Below are 19,124 nucleotides of genomic sequence, written 5' to 3' on the forward strand. Positions count from 1 at the left end.
TCAACACCCAGGAGGTCTTGTCCCCGGGAGCGGCGGGGACGTCGAGGTGCCTGTTTCCTCAGGACCTCCACAGCCACCGAACACCGACCTCACCGCGACCGGAGCGCCCGAATGTGGGAAAGAGGGCGGGGAGGCAGAGGCCTTGCTCTCGCGGGATCTCCTTCCACCGCTGTGGTCTCCAGGCCCCAGAGCAGGCCTCGCGTTGTTTGGGGATTGGGGCGGGGCGATCCCCAAATGGGCGGAGCCAACTGGGGGCGTCCCCGGTCCTTGTTGACTTGGGCCTCCTGACGGAGCGTCAGTCTCTCCTACAGCTTTCTGCGCATGCCCAACTCTCTGGCGGTACTGGAGGCCGGGACAGTCCGGCTGCCCCCGGCGCAGGTCCGGCCCCGCCCCTCCCCCCGGCGGCGGTGGCGGCGGTGTTGTTGTGGTGGTGGTGGCGGCGGCCGGCGGCCTCGGAGCTTGCAGAGTCCTAGTGCCTGGCTCCCGCGCCGCTGTGGCCGGCCGGACCGACTGCCGCGCCACAGGTAACGCCGCTGCCGGGGGGCTTGGGGTTTAGGGTTTGGCGTGTGCCGGGTCGTCGGCGGGGGGCGCGTTGGGAGACCGACCCCTAGGGTCTGGGCCGGAAGGTCGGGGATCCAGCACCGGGAGGGCTTGAGTGCCGGACGGGGCCTGGACGTCGGGGTCCCGGACATGGAGGGGCGGGAGGCCGGGGACCTGGGCAAGGCCGGGGTGCCGCGTCCTCGAGCCGGTCCTGCGGCTCTGGCCTGGGCTTGGGGACCGCAGAGACCCGAAGCCGGCGTTGGCAGACCCCTGCGGCCCTATAGGGCCTCTTCAGACCGACCCGGTGACTTTCGGTTGTTTTGGTTTGGAAGCCAAAGAGTCCAGCCTACGTCGGGCTGGGGATGCCTGGGGGCTGGGGAGAGACTCGCGGGATTAGAGCAGGCGCTGGCGTTTTCCTCCTGACTTTGTTGTTGTTGTTTGAGCGTACTCCTGCTCGTGGTGAGTGCCGTGCCTGTCGTGTTCCTTGGGACCTTTTTAAGCACCGGCGTAGGGAAGACTCAGGAGTAATTTTGCAGATCCACGATTTTCCTTTCAGTTATTATTTTGTTTTCGTATGCTGTCTTTTTAAATTCGAGCAATCATAGCAATGTTTTGAAGAAATCAGAAGAATTTAGGTAGGGCGGAGTAGGTTTTTAAGAATAGTTTTTTTTTTTAAATTACAAAGTACTATTGAAAAAAAATAAGCTGCCCAACAATGAAGACCCCATACCTTCTCCTCTGACCCCCAATCCCTAATATTTCCTTTATTACTGGGTAACCAGACTTCCACTGTGTGTAGCCCTTCAGGATTTGTGTGTGCGTGTGCGTGCTTGCGTGCGTGTGTGTGTGTGTGTGTGTGTGTGTATATGTGTACCCGCGCGCGCATCTGAGGGTTATGCTTTAGAAACAAAATTTGAATCATCTGTAGTATATTGTTTTATTGACCAACAAAACATCACGAATATCTCTCCGTTTTATTAACATGCTTCATTCTTTTAAAAAACTGCATAACTCTGTAGTTATTTCTTTATTGTTGAACTTGGTTTACAAATTTTCAATTATCAGTTACTTTTAAAAGGCCAATGCTTTGAAACAGTAACGTGGTGAAACTTTCAGAATGTACAAGGCCAGATGTGATACTTTCATATGAAATCGGTTGAGTAATATGTTTACAGAAAGCTTAATGGTAAGTTTACATGGGGCTGGATGACTTCATAAAGCAGGTTATTAGAAGAGTTTACATTTTGTTTTTTCGAGTACATTTTCCCAAATAAATTTAGATACCATATGGTCAGATGAAAACATTTAATTCCTTGAACATAAAGTAGCCGATTTGTGGAAAAAAAAGGTAAAGTGGAAAACCAGTGGCCCAGAGCTTTGTATTGGGGGGTGACTGGGGAGAAACACCAGGGTTTAAATATTTCGAAAAGTAAGCCTTAGGGAGTTAAGCTGGAAGTGGAAGTATGGTACTACCTGCTTATTATTAAGACAGAAAGCAAATCCCTGGTGCATTTTGTATTTTTGTGTGCAGAAGAGCTGGAGGCATTGTTGATTTAATTACTAACTTGTATTTTTTAAAGATGCACTGTTGTATTCATCTTGGTGCCACAACCCCAGCCCTAAAACAGTATTTTTTTTATATGAGGTTTCTGGTGATGTATTATTAAAATATTAAACTTGTTTTTATGTTGTTAACCAAGAAGGTAAGGGATTGTGTTGTGTTAGTCACTGTTCTATGCCATGGTAAATTTGTATATCATAAATTGTAGCTTTCACAACTGTTTATTTTTTACAAAGTTTGATAATCCCATTTCAGTAAGCATTATTTTTATGGATTTTGTTGAACATGTAATATGCTAATATGCTCAAAAGGACACACAGAGCTCCCTAAAAAGTCTAGAAAGATTGAAATTGCTTTTTTAATTTTTGGTGTTTTAATCTGTTAAATACATCAATAAGATATGTGTCATGGTATTTCAACTTATTTTAGTTTTTTAGCAGATGTGACAATCGTGTAAAGAAGTAGGGAAAATACTGAAGATAATTAAGTATGTAATATATATTGTAATAAGTATTTGAGAAGAAACCCATAGATATTCAGGATGATAAACAGTCATATTTAAGTGGCATATCTGCTACTGATATCTCTTAGACAGCTGATGTTGGTTTGTTACTAGGTTTTATAGTTGTGTGATACCAAAATGTTTCATTCAGCCACAGCAAAGTCTCTTTATACTGTGGAACTCTTGCTCTTTGTGTGTATTTTAAAAAATTAAGAGCTATCTTATTGCTGGTGGAAAGAAATTGAAAGTTTATTTTTCAGTTTAACCTCAAAGTCATTTTGGGGACATATACTCATGAGTAGTCAGAAATAAATCAACTATTTTTGGTCCTATGAATAATACCAAAAAAGCATCAGTGTTGATCTCTAGAGTTTAAAACCCACTGGGCTTTTTTCTTTGTTAGGGAAATGAACACAAAATTTATTAAGTGCCTAGGGCACTGCAGTACTAGACTCCTATTTAAAAACTAATTTGTATAAAATAGCTATTGTGTAATTGCATACAGACTCTGCTCCAAGGTAGTTCTGTTTTTTTTTTGGTGAGAAACTAGTGAACATAAAAAGAGACACCAAAATGGTGGTGGAAGGGGGAGGATCTGAGAATTGGCTGTCAGAGTAGATAATGGAGAGGAATTTCTACAAAGAGGAGTAATCAGTGGAGTCAGATGTGTGGATGGATGTCAGGGAAGATGAAAGCTTGCTTGAGTTACAGTTCTGTGAGCTTCCATATGCTGAAAAAATATCTAATTATAATCATTCTGTGTCCTGTTAGGGATTGAGTTGGAATAGGTAACACTTCCGTAATCTGTAGGCTCTTGTAAGCCCCTATTAATAATCATATTATTATAAGTCAGTTCTTGTAATCTGGAGTTCTAGTGAGCATTTGCAAAGCTATAGATTGTAAAGTCAAGTCTATAGAGTCCTATCTCCATGCCTTCTTCAAGCCAGCACCTCCAAGTCATCCCTCTGGGGCCTGTGTTCATATTCTCTCTCTCTTCCATGATTTTAGCTATTACCTTAAGTTTGGTTCTCATCTTTCTTTTTAGAGTTGAGTTTCTTTTCTGGTGGTTCCATAACCCTATGGTTTCAACAGCCCTCCTCTTTCCATTTGCCCAGGCTCCTTGTTCTGCACCACCAGTCTCATTTTCTTGCCTAATCTTCAGATTCTTCTTTTTTATTATTCTCCTTGATAAACTTTTTTTTTTTTAAAGAGAGAGAGAGAGAGAGAGAGAGAGAGAGAGAGAGAGAGAGAATATTTTAATATTTATTTTTTAGTTTTCGGCGGACACAACATCTTTGTTTATATGTGATGGCTGCACACATGCCAGGCGAGCACGCTACCACATGAGCCACATCCCCAGCCCTTCTCCTTGATAAACTCTTGCTGGCTGTCATTTTATTTTTTTGAATCATCTTTTCCTCTAATTTCCTCAATTATATTAATGAACTTAACATTTTCTTAGTCATCCAGGCTTAAAATCAAAAGACCATTTTTTTTTAAAGAGAGTGAGAGAGGAGAGAGAGAGAGAGAGAGAGAATTTTTAATATTTATTTTTTAGTTCTCGGCGGACACAACATCTTTGTTGGTATGTGGTGCTGAGGATCGAACCCGGGCCGCACGCATGCCAGACGAGCGCGCTACCGCTTGAGCCACATCCCCAGCCCAAAAGACCATTTTTTTATTCCACATTTTTTATTGGTACATTATTGTTGTATATGATGGTGGGATTTATTGCTACTCAGAAGGTCATCTTTGATTTTTCACTCTCCTTGGATGTTGTTTTTTTGTCATTTTATTGTGCTTCCTGATTCTTCTGCCTCCCTCCCATTTTTCGAGCAATCATGTGCAAATGAGACATTCCTAATCTCTAGGGGGTTTTGCCATACCATTCTCATGCATATTGCTATTAAACTGTCCTACCTGCATCCTTGAACATTATAGTCTCTGCTTGATGACAAAACAAAAATCCTGAAACAGTTATTGGCTGTGTCTTATGTCAGTCGTCATCTGGGTGCTTTGTTCTCTTTTGGTCTAATTTACTAATTTATGTTGGTAGTTTTTATGATCCCCACTTCACAGGTGAAGAGGTGGAGACTTCACCAGCTCAAAGGAATTGCTAATGGGTAGAAGAGCTCAGATTTTAATTTTAAGCATGCCTTTTCTTGAAAGGTTTGTGTTCTTGACCACTGTGCCTCTGCCCAAAAGGCTATTTTCATTAACGCTGTAATAAAGTTCCAGTTACTCAGCATTGTTTTTCTGCATTAATTGGCCACAGTCCATTTTGAAACTTAGTTCTTCTTGTGATCAAACTTATTTTTTAACGTATGTTCTCTGAAGAATGTAAGTTTTACTTAACTTTTTTGGTTATTTATGCATTTTTATTTCTTGGAATTTTTTCTTATCTCCTCAGTGTAAAAGGTTAGCTCATACATGGTTATTCCCCACTCCTGCCTTTCCTGTTTGTGTATTAGTAAAGTCTGTCTTTGTTCTTGTAGCCCTTTAATCTTTGATACTTTCTACTCTTAATTTGTTTTTGAGTATACTAGCAGTTGTGATTGGAGTATAAGTTTCTGGAAAGCAGAAACAATGTTTTATTTATTTATTCATTTATATGGGTAAATGAGTATGGAAATGATCACTGTAAACTGCCCCTTTGGCATTTAAGTTTTAGTGCTGAATGTGTCCTCCTCTCACTCATCCCCCACCACAAGCTTATTGGAGTTTTGTGTGTATAGTAACCAGGTTTTCTTTTTGTGGGCTGCTATATGAATTCTTTATTTTTCACATTGTTAGGTAATTATTATCAATCATTTATTAAAAATATCAGTTTAGGGGCTGGGGATGTGGCTCAAGCGGTAGCACGCTCGCCTGGCATGGGTGCGGCCCGGGTTCGATCCTCAGTACTACATACAAACAAAGATGTTGTGTCCGCCGAAAAAACAAAAAAAAAATTAAAAAATCCCCCCCCCTTAAAAAAAATATCAGTTTATGGTGGGGCTTGGTGGCACATACCTGTAATCCAAAGCGGCTCTGGAGGCTGAGACAGGAGAATCATGAGTTCAAAGCCAGCCTCAGCAATAGTGAGGTGCTAAGCAATTCAGTGAGACCCTATCTCTAAATAAAATAAATACAAAATAGGGCTGGGGATGTGGCTCAGTGGTCGATTGCCCCTGAGTTCAATCCCTAGTTAACAAAACTAAACTAAACAAAACAAAACCCCAAACAGTTTATGCATGTGATTTCTTGGTGTTGAATATAAAAATGTGTTAAATTAACATTTTGTGTTTGATTTCTTTTTTATGTTCTTGAATTGGGCAAGCTTCCTAATGAACTGCAATATTCTCATAAATTGACTTCACAGCTTCTTTTGTGTTTATAGAGATGAAATATGAATAAAACTATTTTTTTACTATGTTGTTTTATTCCTTTTGGTGATATCAGGAAGATCCAACATAGATGACACATCACTTTTAGATTCCTGAAGAACTCACAAAATTTTAGATTTATTTAGATTACCTATAATTGTTAATGGTTATTATGCAGAAGTTAGTTTTTTTCTCTTACTTGCCTTTGCAATACATTATGTTAGTTTAGATACTTAATTCTTGCTTTGCTAATTAAAAATATAATGCTGGTAAGAATCATCAACCTAAGATAGGTTGGTGATAGTGATATTTGCTTTTTGGAATGCTAAAATGCATGAATGTAAAGTGAGATTGGTTGTCAAGCTAATCAGTTGGTCACTGTCTGCCCTCAACTTAATCACGATAATCACAAACACTACTTTTAGGTTTTAAGCAAGTTTAAATTATTCATTGATTTAAAAAATAGTTACATGGTTCAAATTTTAAGTGGTACAGAAATATATAGTTTGAAAATGTCTCTTTCTTGGACTTCTAATTTTTCTACTTGGAGGTAGCCACACATCTCTGAAATGATAGAAACTATTAATTTATATATATATATATATATATAAACACACAAATAAATGTGAATAGATTTCTTTTTCTTTTCATATAGGTAGAGATGAGGCACACTGCAGATTTTCATTTGCATTTTTTACCTGGAAGTGTATCTCTTAAATTCCATGTCAATAGATAAATAACTACTCTATTCTTTTAAAAATACTGGCTGCCTCAAAGTATGGTTTTATATATATATATATATAAGTACAAGTTTTAGATTGTATATTTTATTTAACAATATTTTCTACTGATGAGCATTTAGATTGGTTCCCGATTTTACTATTATAAACTATTGAGGCAACACATTGAAGGAAAAGAAGAAAAAAAAAGTAGGTGATCTTTCTCTGTAGGGGGAATAAAGTTTGAAAGTTGAAATTATTGTGTAGGGGTGAAAAATGTATATTTTTTTCATTGTAAGAATCAAGACCTTAAGAATATATAGCTGTCTATTCTGAATATTTTAAATTTGTTTAAATAGACTTTACAGTATAGTCTTTAATAGTTAAAAGTATGACTGTGTAGAAGTGTGACTACACAAAATGTTCTGATGTAATACAGTAAATGGAAGGGGGAAATGTAGCAAAACCTAGTTGTTCAGGTTTGTCTTTGTGTCTCTGTTTAAGTCCTTCCTCAGTATGGGGTAAGACCCTTCTGGAATGAGGGTTTTATGATCTGTCAGACAAGGTAGGACAGAAAATTTCCTTATGACCAGCTTTAACACAGAATGGCAGGGGAAGGTCAAAGTAAAATATCTAGGTTTTTGCGGTTGACCTGGGGAGAGGAGCTTTAGTTCCTGTAATCCACCTTAAGGAAGAAGAATTCTAGTTTCTGTGGCCTACCTGGGGAATAAAAGGAATAGGAGAAAGGACCAGAGAAGTTAGAAGATAATTTGCTCTTGGGGCTGTCTGGTTTACTCCAGTTCAAAGTGCTTGTCTTGCGGAAGCATCATTCTTTGCTTTATGTTTTTCTGAGCCCCAACCCATGTGTCTTGGTTACCCCCCCCCCCCTTTTTGTGTGTGTGTGTGTGTGTGTGTGTGTGTGTGTGAGAGAGAGAGGGAGGGGGAGGGTGGAAATGATTGATGTTCTGCTATTGAGCTAGCTATATCCTGAGCCCTCTACTTTTAAATTTTAAAAAAAAAAAAGCTTTTTTTTTTTTTTTTTGGAGACAGGGTCATGTTAAGTTGTTCAAGGTGGCCCTCAACTTGTCATTCTTTGCTTCAACCTTTGAGTAACTGAGATTATAAGCATGTGTTCCTCACCTGTCTTTTGGTTTCTTTTCTGACCTGTTTAGTGACCTGGATGGAGAGAAATCTGGGATCATGTGAAGACACGTGTTAGAATCTATTGTGACAGTAATGATGGGTAGTAGCTTCCATGATCAATTGTCCATTCCACAAGATTCAGACCTCTATGTATTTAGCAATTCAGTGCTTAGAAATGACACTGACCTGGAAGGTAGTGTTTGGGACTAAGGCCTATGTGATGTTTTGGATCTGCTTTTCCTGTCCATGTGTTGGAAGGTTGGTCTCTTTGTGGAAGTATGGGAGGTTCTTAGATCATAGAGCGACTTGCCCTAGAAAGGCACTAAGTTTTCATGTGACCCCTTGGAAAGATCTGAAAAGAGGTAATTCTTAAAAAATGTTTATTATTGTGAAGGAGTGATTATAAAAAAGCTAAGCCTGCCCCCACCCTTTTTGACTTCCTGCTTGTGATGTAATTTCTTTTCCTACATGGGATACCATCATTGCCATTTGCCATGATGTGATGAAGCCAAGACAGCCTTCACTGTAAGTGAACTGATGCCAGCACTGTGCAGTTGAATATCCAAAACTGTGGGCTAAATAAACTTTTTTTTTTTTTTTTAAATAAAGTTAGCCAGTCTAAGGTATTTTGTTACAGTAATGAAAATCTAATTCAGCTTGTAATAGTATATATTTAACATAGGAAACGTGTTTGGGGATGAGCTAAAATGCCCGAGTGTCATGTAGAAGAAAATGTCATAGCCTCCAATAAAATGTTTTATTTTATATGGTCATTACCTTTTTTTTTTTTTAAACTTTAAAATTATATGTTCAAAAATGAGATTTAAACTACTGAAATAATTAAAGTTAAACAAATTTCTCCTATAGAGCTTTCCATCTATGTCTTTATGAATTGCCAGAGTAATGGTTTTTTGGAGTTTGGTGTGACTCCTTTCAGACTTTTATGTATAAACAAAAACCATATATTTGTGCTGTCTTAAGAGCATCAGAATTCTCTTGAAAACAACTGGTAGGAATGATGAAAGTCAGAATCTTATTGAATAAAGAAGTGAATAAAATGATGATGGGATAAAAGTTAAATTAACAGTGAATGTTCTTTGATTCCTTCAGACCAGAGATGCTATAAATACAGAGTATTATTGTGTCAACTGTAATAGCTACTTAGCTCATTTTAGATGGTTGATTAGGTTATGTGTGTCACTTAAGGTTTCCTAAGCTGTGTATTTTTAAAACTAGTAATAGGGAATTTCAGTATTTTCTGATAGGTCTCAAAAAATTAGATTTTAGGTGTTTAGATATTATGCTACTTCTTTTGAGAGTGGTATGTATGTGCTATTGATTTGGTCCAGTGTGACTTTTTTTTTTTTAAGTGGTTCTTGTAATTACCCATTTATGAACCACTATGATTCTCTTTTGATTCCTTATATTGTACTAGACAATGTAAACCTAGACAATGTAAATATAGTATCATTTATTTGATTTTGATTTTCCCCCTATAATAGTGGTAGGAATTAAACTATATAAAAGACCTTAAAGTATGAAGAAGAGTTAGATTATCAGCAGTGTTACTACCCAGTGGTGGTATATCCTTTAATTGAATTGTGTTAATGAAGTCACCAATTTTGAAAAACCTGCCGTTAATGTCTGCTGCCATATAAGAAATAGATTTGATGATAGAAATATGGAAAATATGGGGCTGCGGTTATAGCTCAATGGTAGAGCACTTGGTTGGGCGTGTGAGGCCCTGACCCTCAGCATCACTTAAAAATAAATAAATAAAAATAAAGATATTGTGTCTGTATACAACTTAAAAAAATATTTAAAAAATTATGGAAAATGTGAGTGACTAGAATGTTGTAGGCTAGGAAGTTTGTGCTTTAGTAACCCAGGTTGTGATAAAGCCTTAACATATCAGCGAATTTCTGCACATAAACAGAAATGGTGGTTTAATTGTTGGTTATGGAACCCACTGGTGGGTTCCATAACCAACAATCAATGTACCTCTGTCACTGCCAGTGGATAAATAGTGTAGAACTTTTGTTGTGATAAGTATCATTGTATCTTTGTAGTCCATCTTTAAAATACTGAGTGTTTCTTGGTATTCCATCTTTAAAATACTGAGTGTTGGGGGTATAACTGTGGAAGTCTTGCTTAGTATGCTCAGGGCCCTAGGTTCAATCCCCAATACTGGAAAAAAGACAAAAGCAGGGCCTTAAGTTTAGTAGAATGAAATATTTAGAAATGCCACAGCTCAAAAGACAAATGCAAACAGTCTTTGGTTTACAATAAACAATTAGAACACTTGCTTGTTTTATTCCTGTGACACCTGTAAGTGTTTTTACTCTGAATTTTCATTCTTTGTTTTTTTTGTTTTTACATTTTATTCAGATCATACATGTTTTTTTTTTTTTTTAAATATTTATGAGTTATAAGGAGTTTTTTTTTTTAAGAGAGACAGAGAGAGGAGAGAGAGAGAGAGAATTTTTTTTTTTTAATATTTATTTTTTAGTTCTCGGCGGACACAACATCTTTGTTGGTATGTAGTGCTGAGGATCGAACCCGGGCCGCACGCATGCCAGGCGAGCGCACTACCGCTTGAGCCATATCCCCAGCCCCATCATACATGTTTTTTAAGGGTCATTTTCATATGCATGATGACTTTATAAAGAGTTAGATGAGTCTCTGAAGACATCTCATACACTCTCATTCTTTGTCTTTTGATAACCAGAGTAGATTTCTAAAATCCTGGCTCATCTTTAGACTCAAATATAAGAGTGGATTTTGGAACACATAAAGGAAGTCACTGCAATTTTAGTTTTAAGAAAAAGACTGTAGTGGTCTATAGTGACTTAACATGCATTATAAATCCATCCTGAAAAGTTTCTTTAAATACTTCTAAAACATTTAATGGGATTGACTTTTCCCTTCAAATAGAGTTATTTGAACTGTTTCTTCTTTCATGAACCAAAGATAACTAGAAATGGGTATCGGCAATTATACAGTAATTTATGTCTGTATTATACTATATTGTTCTATACTATTGTCTATTTCTGTATTATACTTTTCATGAAACTGATTGACTTTCAAGGAAAAGAAGGGAAGAAGTCACCAGGCATTAATGGTAGCCGAACAACCTCATTTTTTTTTTTTTTTTTTAAAGAGAGAGTGAGAGAGGAGAGAGAGAGAGAGAATTTTCAATGTTTTATTGTCTAGTTCTCGGTGGACACAACATCTTTGTTGGTATGTGGTGCTGAGGATCGAACCCGGGCCGCACGCCTATCAGGCGAGCGCGATACCGCCTGAACCACATCCCCAGCCCAACAACCTCATTTTTTATGATGAATAGTAAGCTTGCTTTTTCTTTCAAAAAAAAATTTTTTTTTAGTTGTAGATGGACGCAATGCCTTTATTTATTTTTATGTGGTGCTGAGAATCGAACCCAGTGCTTCACACATGCTAGTAAAGTGCTCCACCACTGAGCTACAATCTCAGCCCAGCTTGCTTTTTCTTGATAATGACTTCTTTTATCACTATTTAGTAATCACTGATTTTATTGTATCTAGCACTTAATAAAATGAGTGAAGGCCGTACTGAAATCATAAGTCTTATATTTATACACATACGTTTGAACATCTGATGCACAACTTAGAAGGCACCATTTATATAGAGTATAATGTAAATGGCATTCCCTCTATTGCTTCAGGAGAACTCTGATTATTATTTATATTAAGTGGTGGTTTTATTTTTTTTCATTTTTTAAAGAGAGAGAGATGAGAGAATTTTAATATTTATTTATTTATTTTTAGTTCTCGGCAGACACAACATCTTTGTTTGTATGTGGTGCTGAGGATCGAACCCGGGCTGCACGCATGCCAGGCGAGCGCGCTACCGCTTGAGCCACATCCCCAGCCCCACGTGGTGTTTTTTTTTTTTTTTTCTGCTACTCTGACCAAAACATGGGACAAGAACAATTTTAGAGGAGAAAAAGTTTCATTTGAGAGAGAGAGAGAGAGAGAGAGAGAGAGAGAGAGATTAAGTTAATACTCTCATAAACTGATCGTTTCACCTCTAAATTTCCTTGCATTGTTTCATACATTTACTTTTGGGGGACACCTAATATCTAAACCATACAATGATGTTTCCTGGGTTTTTCAGGCAGTATATTGAGACCCTGATATCTTTGATGTTAATATTTTCATGTTGTTAAAGAGGCAAGCGAGTATTATTCCCGTTTTGTAGATACATGATCTAAGTCTCAAAATGACATCATTTTTCTGAATCCATTTTGTTTTCTGTAAAATATTGGTGATATTGGACTAAGTGATCTATCTTGTGTTTAAGGACAGTTTGCTATGAGATATACTGAATCCTCAACCTGTTTTGGTTCCTTGTAGTTATAAAGGCTTGGTAAAGTTATTTATTCCCTTTCTTAAATTTCCACCCTTGAAAATAATGCTGTGTACATGAAATTTTTTGAAGATTTAAATGCATTAGTGTACTGAAAACACTCCAAAGCTTTGTGTGCAATAAGTACACAGTTAATGGTAGTTGCATTAATAGTCAGTAAAAAAGGCAATGTTCTTTGTGAGTTATCTATTTTTTTCAGAGATTATGAGATCACTTACTTGGCAGCAGAAAGTGAGGGATGTAATACATCAGCCATATACATTTAAGCAAAAGCCAAATGTGGATCAATTGGTACTCATTTATCAATATTGTAAACAGTGAGCTGAAGAACCTAGAATAACAAGGAAAGGAATTGTTACATTGTCAGGAACAGGCTGAGCCAGATTAGGCTTCCTACAATGTATATAAAATAAAGGAGGATATTTAATATCTGGTTACACAAAAAAAGAAATGAGAAATTACTAAACTTTAGAGTTCTAAACTTTGGAGTATTTATACTGTGTCTGTGATCCATTAGGTATTTCTTTTTGGGTGATGCTGGTGATTGAACCTAGGGTGTCACTCAATGCCAGGCAAGTGTTCTGGTCAGCCACAGCCCTAGCCCATGAGGTGTTCCTGACGTAGCATTATCACTAATGTTCCTCATAATAACTTTGAACCATCAAGAAATGGTTGAGTGGAAGGGGAAGGGAGGGGGCATGGGGTTAGAAATGATGGTGGAATGTGATGGACATTATTATCCAAAATACATGTATGAAGACATGAATTGGTGTGAATATACTTTGTATACAACCAGAGATATGAAAAATTCTGCTCTATATGTGTAATAAGAATTGTAATTCATTCTTCTGTCATAAATTTTAAAAAATTAATTAAAAAAATAAAGAAATGGTTGAATTAGAACCAACATACTATGGAAAGACTTTTATAAGTTGTTTTTTAATCTTTCGAATCTAGAGTTAGTTACCTGTTCATTAATTCCTGATTGAAGTAAAAAAAAAAAACAACCTTAAATTTGAATATGTTTATTATTTCATTTGATTCATAAAATTGAGGTAAGTTAATAGTAAGGTTATTGGCCAGTGGTGAGACAAATGCTGTGAATTCAGATCTTAATAAACGTTTGATTCTGGGCCTTTTTCTCATTGTTACTCTAAAGTTTATTTGTAAAGGTCAGTGTCTGTCTGTTTCCTTTCAAACCCTTTGGTGCTTTCTGTTAATAGGGAACATTACTAAAATCAGTCCTGCTCCCAAATATTTGTTTGCGTGTGTGTGTTTGGGCTACTGTATCTCCTCATTTATTTTAAGTGATACAAAAAAAAAAAAAAAAAGCATTTACCTGCAAGGAGAGATGTATTTTAGAAGGATGTTTCCTTTTGAGGCCATTAAGATTTTAATATATTAACATTTTGAGAATTTTGAATCTGCTATATATATCCTAGTGGATGCCTACAGCTAAGAAAAGGGTGGATTGGACTGTCTTATACAGGATATTACTCAAGCTGAACTGAATTTTTGTAAACGCTAAAAAAATCCGTAGGGTAGCTTTCCTCTACCCTAAAAGTAAGTTTACTAATTAGAATGAGCCAAAAGCAATTTCAAGCTTGAAGTTTATGTGTAAGTACAATTTCTCCCAATGGTGTAAGGTATTAGAAATGCAGAGTTTTTTCTTTTAAATGAGGAAAATATGATTGCATGGCTTGGTAATTATTATACCAAAAGGTTGATGGTTTATTTGTTGTTTCAGGTTGGTGCTTAAGTTTAAAATTGAGTTTTAGGACTTTCATAATGTTCTTGTACAATGTATCTCTAGTATAGTATTTATTTCAGTTAGAGGACTTTAGGCCATTTTAAGAATATAACCATGCATTATGTATAGTGAAGATGAATTCCAAATTTCATCAAGCAATAATAAGAGCATCTTTCTTGCTACCTATCTTTGTAGTATCTTTAGTTCTTCACCTGTGTCGTAAATGAGAAATGGAGATGTAAAGATGAATTTAGTCAGCTAGCATACTTATTTAAGTTGAATTGTGTCTGCTTTCCTATGTAGAGCAGTATTCCTTCCACTCAAGAGTAGAGGGCAAATACAATTTGGGTAGTATGGTAAGTAAATAATGCCCTCTCCTTCTGCCAAGAGGTCCATATTTTAATCACCAGGAACTGAATATGTGACCTCATGGCAAAGAGAAATTAAGGTTACAGATGAAATATGGTTGCTAATCAGCTTACTTTAAGGTAGGAAGATTATTGTGGATTATCCTGATGAGCCCAGTGTAATCACAAGGGTCCTTAAAAGTAGAAGGGGAAAGCAGAGTTGACAGAACCAAAGAGAGAGCAGAGTGAGAAGGACCTATTTTTTAAAAAATATTTTTTAGTCATCAATGGATCTTTTTATTTTATTTATTCATATGTGGTGTTGAGGATTGAACCCAGGGCCTTACACATGCCAGGCAAGCACTCTACCACTGAGCCACAACTCCAGCCCCAAGAAGGACCTAGTTTTACGGCTCTGTATTTGGAGATGGAGGAAAAGGCTAGGAGCCAGAGAAAGCAGAGCCAGACACTGCAGTGCAAGGGAACAGATTCTTCCCGAGAGCCTCCAGAAAGGAACAGTCCTACTGACATCCTTAATCTTAGCCCAGAAAGACCTATATCAGACATCTGACCTTCAGAACTGTAAGAAATACACTTGGGGTAATTTAATTTGTTAAGGCTGAGATAAAAGGAATATGAGTAAGTATATTGTGACCATTTGGTTATTTAGGGAAATGAATGGTATCCAGTATTCTATTAAGTTGGGAAAAGTGGGATCATTTTGAAGTTCATCACAGTAATCTAGGAAAAAATGTTAAGAAAGAATAATGTCAGAAAGGGATTTACACTAAGGCCAGTGGAAGTAACAAAAGGTGATTTGAAAGTCGAGGGAGGCCATGTTGAAGGTATTGATTTCAGATATACTGCTTGTTTTTTTTATTGGGGATTGAATCTAGGGGAGCTCTACCACTGAACTACATCCCCAGCCATTTTTATTTTTTATTTTAAGACAGGGGGTCTAGCTAAGTTGCCCAGGCTGGCCTTAAGCTGTGATCCTCCTTCCTGCCTGAGCTTAAGTTGCTGGGATAACAGACATGCATTACAAAGCCCAGTTTCAGATACTCAAAATTTGAAATGATGGTGGGAATCTCCTTCCCTATGAAGTTAATTTATAAACTTATTAAAACTTAATTGAATGCACAGAAAAATTTGTATTCAAGAGGGTGATGTTTCAAATCAGTAAAGCCTTAAAATCTCAGAGGTAGTATATTGAGGGAAGAAAGGACAAAGTTAATAGCCATGTAAATAGCTTTTGTGGCAAACCAAAACAGGGGTTCTTATAAATTTTTTTCCAGTGTGGTTGAGAAAGAGCCTAATACTTAAAGAAGTTGTATTTATTGTTCTCAGTAGGACTGTGTCTGAGTTCATTCTAAATATAAGAACACATTTCCATTCTAGGCTCAGGTGTCTCTCCATGACAGTAATGTCATTGGGCAGCACAAATTACAAAAATTTGCTATCTTTAAAAGCAGTTTTTGTTCCTCTAAAACATTATCTTACTGCTTAACACACACCACAATAAAACACATTGTCTTGTGTGACATAAGGCTATCTTTCTGACAGTTACCTCTCTTTCATGGTGCTCATTGTATTATATTTTATCACAGTAACAAAGTGTGTGGTTTATTTAGTGACATTTACTGTTGCTTTATTCCAAAATTGGTTTTCTGCTAAATAGGTGGTCTAACAAATTTATTGAATCCTTTAAGGCCTGCTTATATATTTTGTTTTCATTCTGTACTCCTACAACCCTGGGTGTACTTTTTTCCCCCCCATTTTTTTTTTTTAAAAGTTTTTCCTTCAACTTGAAATGTTACTGACAAGAAACAAAAAATAACCTTTACTATAGTTAACTCGGGCATTGCTTTAGGAATTTGGGTTACCATTTCTCTGCTTCTTTGGATTTCTGTTTTTAGCCTGCCTATCATGCCTATATGATGAAATTTAAAGAGTTTGTCAAAGGATTTATTTTATTCTTTTCCATGTGTGTTAATAATTAAAGAGGTCTGTAGGGGAGAAACAGGGACATGAAAAAGATCATATGCTTCAGTTAAGAAACTATTCAGGCTCACTTGCAATAGATGAAATCCCTGAGGCATCCTCCTTTCTAAGTTTGACTGTAGGGTGAATTTCCAGGGCAAGAACTTAAAGATGGCAGTTTTGGTAGCTGCTGCCTTCAGTGGTCTTAGTCACTGTTGGCATCTGACTTCTTTTAGAATGGATAACTTTTTTAACACAGAAAATCTGTTGACAAGTTTTTAAAAATTTTCCAAGAAGCTAAGATAAACTCTCTTTTACCCCCCAAAAGGAAGGGAGTATTTGTGTAATGTAGTAATTAAAGTCAAATCCAGGGGATCGTGGATGCTTTGGCTTAGCAAAGATCATATTGTATTTTCAATTCATTTTATTGCCCAACCACTGTCTTTATGTCCAGTGGCCTAATTGTTGTTTTTCTGTTGGTGTTCAGGATTCTTTTGCTCTGGGTCCAGTGAGGAAAGGGAAATCACACAGTAATGAGAACAGAGAATGTTTAATGTAAAGAATTACTGCCACAGGCTGTTAGCTAGTAAGAAGTAAAGAGAGCTGTAAAAAAATGATAGTAATTGATGTAAAAGCACCCTGTACCTGTTAGTGCTATGATTGAGTAACCAAGCAAGCAGCTAGCCCAGGTTTTGAGATACAGGCCTTGTCAGAGAGGGTTTGTCTATGACTCATTGGACAACAGAGAAATTGTTGATGGAATTTGATAGAAACTCACTCTCTGGTACCAGGAAAATATGTTTTTAGTGGGTATTGCTACTTGTAGCCTTTTAGGGTGAGAGGAAGCTGTGGGCTGTGGTGCAGCACAGGAACCTGGTGCTGGAGAAACCTGCCAAGCAATGCCTAGACCAGGAAGTAAAACTCTTCTCTCCTGCAGTGTCTCTCTGGTGCCATCTGCTAAACATTACCCATTAGTTGAAGTTGATACAGAAAATAGAGTAGTTTTTCTTTGAAAAAAAAAAAAAGAATTTTTTTTTTTTTTAGAATTTGGACAACAAACTGCTGTTCTGGGCTTTTCTTGAAGCGTATGTTCATAGATTTTATACCCTTGCCATTCAGAAACTTTTTCTTAGAAGTAATGTGTTGGTAGATTCCTTTTGTTTTAGAGGCCAGTTCCTGCCTTTGTTGTTCTCATTTAGCTGATGGTAGTCATTTTCCTGCTTCCTGCATCCTCTCACATATTTAAATCTAAAAAGGAGTCATGGTCCTGGAATTTTGGGATATTTTTTCCCCCTTAGTGATAAGATTAATGGCTCTTTTTTATAGCTTTAAGAGTATTACATAGTTTCTTTGGCTTATTTTAACATAAGGTTTTTGTTCTTGTTTTATAAATAGCAGACAAAAAGAAAGCAGTCACTTTTCATAGCTTTTATTTTATGAAGTGTTGAAAATTAGCCAAGATACTATAGCCATGAATTCTGACAGTATGGCTTTCAGTGAGTAGTTTTGTCCAATGAAAGTGTAAACTAGGTAATTTTAGGATTTTCTTCTTTCTAATTATTTTTCTTGACCTGCTTTGCACAAATATTAAATTTTTGTTTGGGTTTATATTCACAGGGAAATTATGGATGCAGATGCTTTTAAAATTTTATAATGAGTGGGGCTGGGGATGTGGCTCAAGTGGTAGCACCCTCGCCTGGCATGCGTGCGGCCCGGGTTCGATCCTCAGCACCACATACCAACAAAGATGTTGTGTCTGCCGAAAACTAAAAAATAAATATTAAAAAATTCTCTCTCTGGGGCTGGGATTGTGGCTCAGTGGTAAAGCACTTGCCTAGCATGTGTGAGGTACTGGGTTTGATTCTCAGCACCACATAAAAATAAATAAATGTCCATCAACAACTAATAAAATAAAAATATTTGGGCTGGGGATGTGGCTCAGGCAGTAGCGCTCGCTTGGCATGCATGCAGCCCGGATTCGATCCTCAGCACCACATACCAACAAAGATGTTGTGTCTGCCGAAAACTAAAAAATAAATATTAAAATTGTCTCTCTCTCTCTCAAAAAAAATTATAATGGGTTTTCAAATGTTGTTAATATAGTGTGACTTTAAAAATTTTTTTTTTTTAGTTGTCAATGGACCTTTATTTTATTAATTTATATGTGGTGCTGAGAATTGAACCCAGTGCCTCACACATGCTAGGAAAGTACTCTGACACTGAGCCACCACTCCAGCCCCTAGTGTGCCTAGCTCTCATTTTGTTGCTGTAATGTAATGTAACAACCAAGGATTCAGAGGCCAAAAAAAGCTCACGTAACCTTATGCTAGCTAGGTTTTGTAGGTCAAGGGAATGATTTAGAAAATATTAGTATACATACTCTTAGATTGTTACTCTTAGGTTGTTTTCAGGTTGGCATTCTGAACACATTTTAAAAAATCTCTTGGGCATTTTACCAGTATTTGTGTATTTATAAAATTTTAATATATTTGCTCTTCTCTGAAATTTTCTATTGTTAAACATTGTATAAACAATTCTGAAGAGAATCTGTTGCCTCTCTTTCCTCCTGCTGTGTGTATATATCTGTACATTTTCATGTTAATTAATCTCCCCACTGGCTAGCCTGAGGTCACTGAAATATCAGCTCTTCCAACTTTTTTGGGGACTCTAACATCTCTACTCATTTCTTCTTTGCTTCCTAATTTACAGTGTTATTCAAACCATTGGAAATTACTTACAAGTTTAACTGCTTTATAATTTGATAATACCTTTGTATCAGAAATTTATCCTGTCTATTGTATTCCTAATTA

The 19,124-nt window shown here is 37.1% G+C and overlaps 1 protein-coding gene across 6 annotated transcripts in view; it reads left to right on the plus strand.

The window, feature by feature from the left end:
• The first annotated feature begins 298 nt into the window (after nucleotides 1-298).
• The window catches only part of Pcmtd1 (protein-L-isoaspartate (D-aspartate) O-methyltransferase domain containing 1), a 74,663-nt gene continuing 55,837 nt past the window's right edge, over nucleotides 299-19,124 (plus strand). For 3 of the 6 annotated variants that reach the window (XR_013424001.1, XM_013361535.4, XM_078017187.1), the window contains exon 1: nucleotides 385-524. Coding sequence is in view for 1 of the 6 variants with exons in the window: in XM_013361537.4 (XP_013216991.2) it covers nucleotides 322-524 (203 nt within the window). In the remaining 5 variants the exon portion in view is untranslated. Of the gene's footprint in view, nucleotides 525-19,124 lie in introns of all 6 variants that reach the window. The other 3 variants (XM_013361537.4, XM_013361536.4, XM_078017186.1) reach the window with 3 other exon arrangements.

The sequence above is a fragment of the Ictidomys tridecemlineatus genome, chromosome 7, assembly GCF_052094955.1.
Source record: "Ictidomys tridecemlineatus isolate mIctTri1 chromosome 7, mIctTri1.hap1, whole genome shotgun sequence".
NCBI classification, from domain to species: Eukaryota; Metazoa; Chordata; class Mammalia; order Rodentia; family Sciuridae; genus Ictidomys; species Ictidomys tridecemlineatus.